We start from the raw sequence: 3,480 nt of genomic DNA on the forward strand, positions 1-3,480 counted from the left end.
ATGTGCACACACCATCAGTGTGTGTGTGTGTGCATGTGTGTGCGAACCATCATGCTTCACATCACCCACACACCACCCACACAACTGCAACTCAAGAAGCGCTGCTGCTGGTTGCTTGCTCGCTTGTTGTTGGTGCGTGTTGGTTGTTGTTTTGGGTTTGTTCGTGCTGTCCTTCCGATCGCCGTTTTGTGAAAATCTTCAAGCAATCCTCCACAACCGCACCGGCAAAACAAGAGCGGAAGAAGACCTTGTTCTCCTCGCTTGGCTTGACTGGATTGGCTGGCTTGGTGTCTCTTCACCCTTCCACCATCCCACCTCCGCGTCTCCAACGTTCCCCTAACGCCTTCACTGGGCTCGCTCGCTCGCTCGCTGAATCGCTGTCTCCCGCACGAACCGCGCACCATGCCCGTCAATCATGCCTTGACTTTTGAAATTGCGAGCGAGTGTCCAATTAGAGTGTTGTACTTGTGCCAGCACACGTGCTGTCGAACATCACGGCAGAATACGCTCATCTGTTGGCAGAACAAGGAAGCCTTCATGCGCACGTCCCGCAAAGTGTCGTGCTCTTTGTGTCTGCTTTGCGGCTCGGGCGTCTGCTGCCTCCTGCCGTTGGCGTTGCGCTCGCATGTTCGCGTGGTGTTCCCTCCTTGCGCTGGCGTTCAACGGGCAGGGTGAATGGGTTGTTAGTGGGATAATCATACAAGTCAACCAACCACAAAGGAGCAATGATAACACACAGACAGACTTACAGACAGGCAGGCGGACAGGCAGGGAGACGGCAGGAAGGCAGGTAGGCAGACAAGCAGTCAAATACACATCCAGGCATGCATGCATTGTCACAAACGCAGTCTCGCTATCGCCACTCCTCCACTGGTAAAGAACTCACTGCGTTCGCCGTGCAGCAGCAAGGGCGCGCGCCTCGAGGGTCCGATAGCCCTGAACAGTGCCTTGGTGGATAATCTTCTTTTCTTCATTGCGCTGGGCCACCTTCTGCTCACGTGCCTCTTGGCGTCTGTCCCCAGAATCAGCAGCGCGTCAGGGAACACAGCAGTGAACACAGCAGATACAAAGGAGGTGCAAACGTGTGTTGGTAGCATTTATGCTCACTGCGCGCATGTCACACATGCAAAAAAAAAAAAGACATTGTTCTGACCTTGCTTCGTTCTCGCGAAGTGTGTGCAAAGCATCGTGTCGCGCACGTGCCTGTGCCTGCTTGGTCTGGTGCTGTGCAGCCTTTCTATCAGCGTGGGCGGCTCGCTGAGCTTCCTGTGAAGTTGGACCAGACACGCGAAAGGTGTGCATGCATGTGGTGGTGGCGTGGTGAGGTGTATCACGTGGCGCCACACGCTGGCAATTTAAACAGCAGCAACAACAACAACTTAAACAACAACGACAACAACAACTTAAACAACAACTTCAAACAACAACAGTCACAGCTCCAGCCCTACGCCATGAGCAATGTATTGCAGCGCGTTTTCATGAACACACCAGCCTCGCTTGGCGTTCTGCGTTTTGGCGTTGGCGGGCACGCAGAGTCATTGACTTCTTGGCCTCATCCTCCTGCCGACGTGCTTCCACTCTCTGTTGCCTCTCCATCTGCTGCAGCCGCCGCGTGTGGCGCTTGGTCTCCTCCTCGTCCTCCACAGACCGCCCGTATCCGAGCGTCTCCGTGAGCGAATCTGCGGGTTGGAGGAGAGGTGAGACGACGACAACGTGCGTGCGCCACAAAGTCAAACCGAATGCAATCGGCACTGCACACACACACACACACACATGCAGGGAGAGAGAGAAAAAAAAAAACGCGGACAAACACACGCGTACACAGACAGACACAAACACAAACACACACACACGCTGTCTGACCTCCTTGGGCAATGGAGGCCACGAGTGCGCCTTTGTCGCGCCTCTGTACATCGATCACGCCGTGATTGGCCGCTGTCATTGCTTCCCACTCCCTTCGTTCTGACAGCTCCACCCTGCGCGTCAGCTCTCGTGCCTGCCGCGTTGACTGTCGCAGATTTGCGCGCGCCACATGTGCTTGTCGCGTGTTCTCTTCTTGCTCAAGCCTGGCACCAGTTGCGAAGTGAGTGTGAGTGTGGGTGCGTGTGCGTTTGCATGTGTGAGTGTGTGCACGGAGTCTGTGTCAGTGGCGCTGTAGCATGACACATTACCACATCGTGACAGCACGATACTTGCACGGCTTTTCTGTGTGCATAATGCGGCTCCAGTACGACCAACCTCCTGCGTGTACGCGCTTGTGCTGCCTCGTCAACAATCTGTTGTCGTGCAACCGCTGTGGGGGCGCAGTGCATGATCAGAAGGACGTGAGCGCGTGTTGTCGAGAAACACAGCGCCTGCAGCAAAGGTTATGCACACAAGTCCACACACACACACACATACACACACGCACGCACGCACACACACACACATACACACACGCACGCACACATACACACACAACCCACTGTGTGATGCAATTTGGCGATGGTGGTGGTGGCGCGCCTCAGCCTCTTGTCTGCGTCGGGAAATTCGAATTCTGTCCTTCTCTTCGGCTTCCACCTGACGCATCACTGCATCCACGCTTCGCTGCAGCACTCTATCATCGCGATGTGAACATGTGAACGTGTGTATGCGTGTATGTTCGTTGTGGGTGGACGTGCAGCGGGTGAGGGCATGTGTCCGGAACGGCCACCCATCCCTATCTCTCTGCCTATGTCTCTGTCTCTCTCAAACACGTGCGCACGTGCGTCTGGTGGTGCCATTACAGTGGACAGAGGCAGAAGCACGTACTCTTGTCGGCGTTGCTCAAGTCGCATTGTTTCTTGCTCTGCCCGGTTGTCCTGAATCTCTTGCAACTTCTCTTGCCTGCGGGCAATGGCAAACGCCATGGAAGTGTAAGTAAGTCGCGACACATCACAACCGCGTCAGCACTGCAAGCAGCAGCAGCAACAAGCACATACACACACGCACACACACGCACACACACACACACACACACACACACACACACACACACACACACACACACACACACACACACACACACACACGCACGCACGCACGCACGCACACACGAACCTCTTTCTTCGTTCCTGCCTGCACTTTCGCTCGGAGTACTCAACCTGTCTTCTGTCTTCCTTCTGGCGTTCCCACGCCCGCCGCTCTCTCTGCTCCCGCGCAGACGAACGCATACGCGCGCGGGTTCGTGCGCCCTCTTCTTCGGCCACCTGCCGCGTACGGGTGGCGCAGGAGTTGTGCATGCACGTGAGGGCAGTTGCGGATTGAACACCAGAACAGGACACGCACAGCTTTGCAGTCCGTTATCTCAATCACCCGCGCGAATCACAACGGCCCCCTCCCGCACACCACCGCACACACACACACACACACACACACACACACACACACACACACACACACACACACACACACACACACACACACACACACACACACACACACACACACACACACACACAC

General features: G+C 55.6%; 1 protein-coding gene across 1 annotated transcript in view; it reads right to left on the reverse strand.

Moving 5' to 3' along the window:
* Positions 1-445: 445 nt before the first annotated feature.
* Positions 446-3,480, reverse strand: part of PTSG_05635 (uncharacterized protein) — an 8,154-nt gene continuing 5,119 nt past the window's right edge. Inside the window, exons 12-20 of the mRNA XM_004993446.1 lie at positions 3,079-3,227; positions 2,791-2,865; positions 2,466-2,596; positions 2,239-2,293; positions 1,864-2,066; positions 1,489-1,679; positions 1,154-1,266; positions 887-1,012; positions 446-652 (exon numbers count right to left, since the gene is read on the reverse strand). Coding sequence (XP_004993503.1) covers positions 493-652; positions 887-1,012; positions 1,154-1,266; positions 1,489-1,679; positions 1,864-2,066; positions 2,239-2,293; positions 2,466-2,596; positions 2,791-2,865; positions 3,079-3,227 — 1,203 coding nt within the window. The 3' untranslated portion in view covers positions 446-492. The remainder of the gene's footprint in view (positions 653-886; positions 1,013-1,153; positions 1,267-1,488; positions 1,680-1,863; positions 2,067-2,238; positions 2,294-2,465; positions 2,597-2,790; positions 2,866-3,078; positions 3,228-3,480) is intronic.

The sequence above is a fragment of the Salpingoeca rosetta genome (assembly GCF_000188695.1).
Source record: "Salpingoeca rosetta unplaced genomic scaffold supercont1.13, whole genome shotgun sequence".
NCBI classification, from domain to species: Eukaryota; class Choanoflagellata; order Craspedida; family Salpingoecidae; genus Salpingoeca; species Salpingoeca rosetta.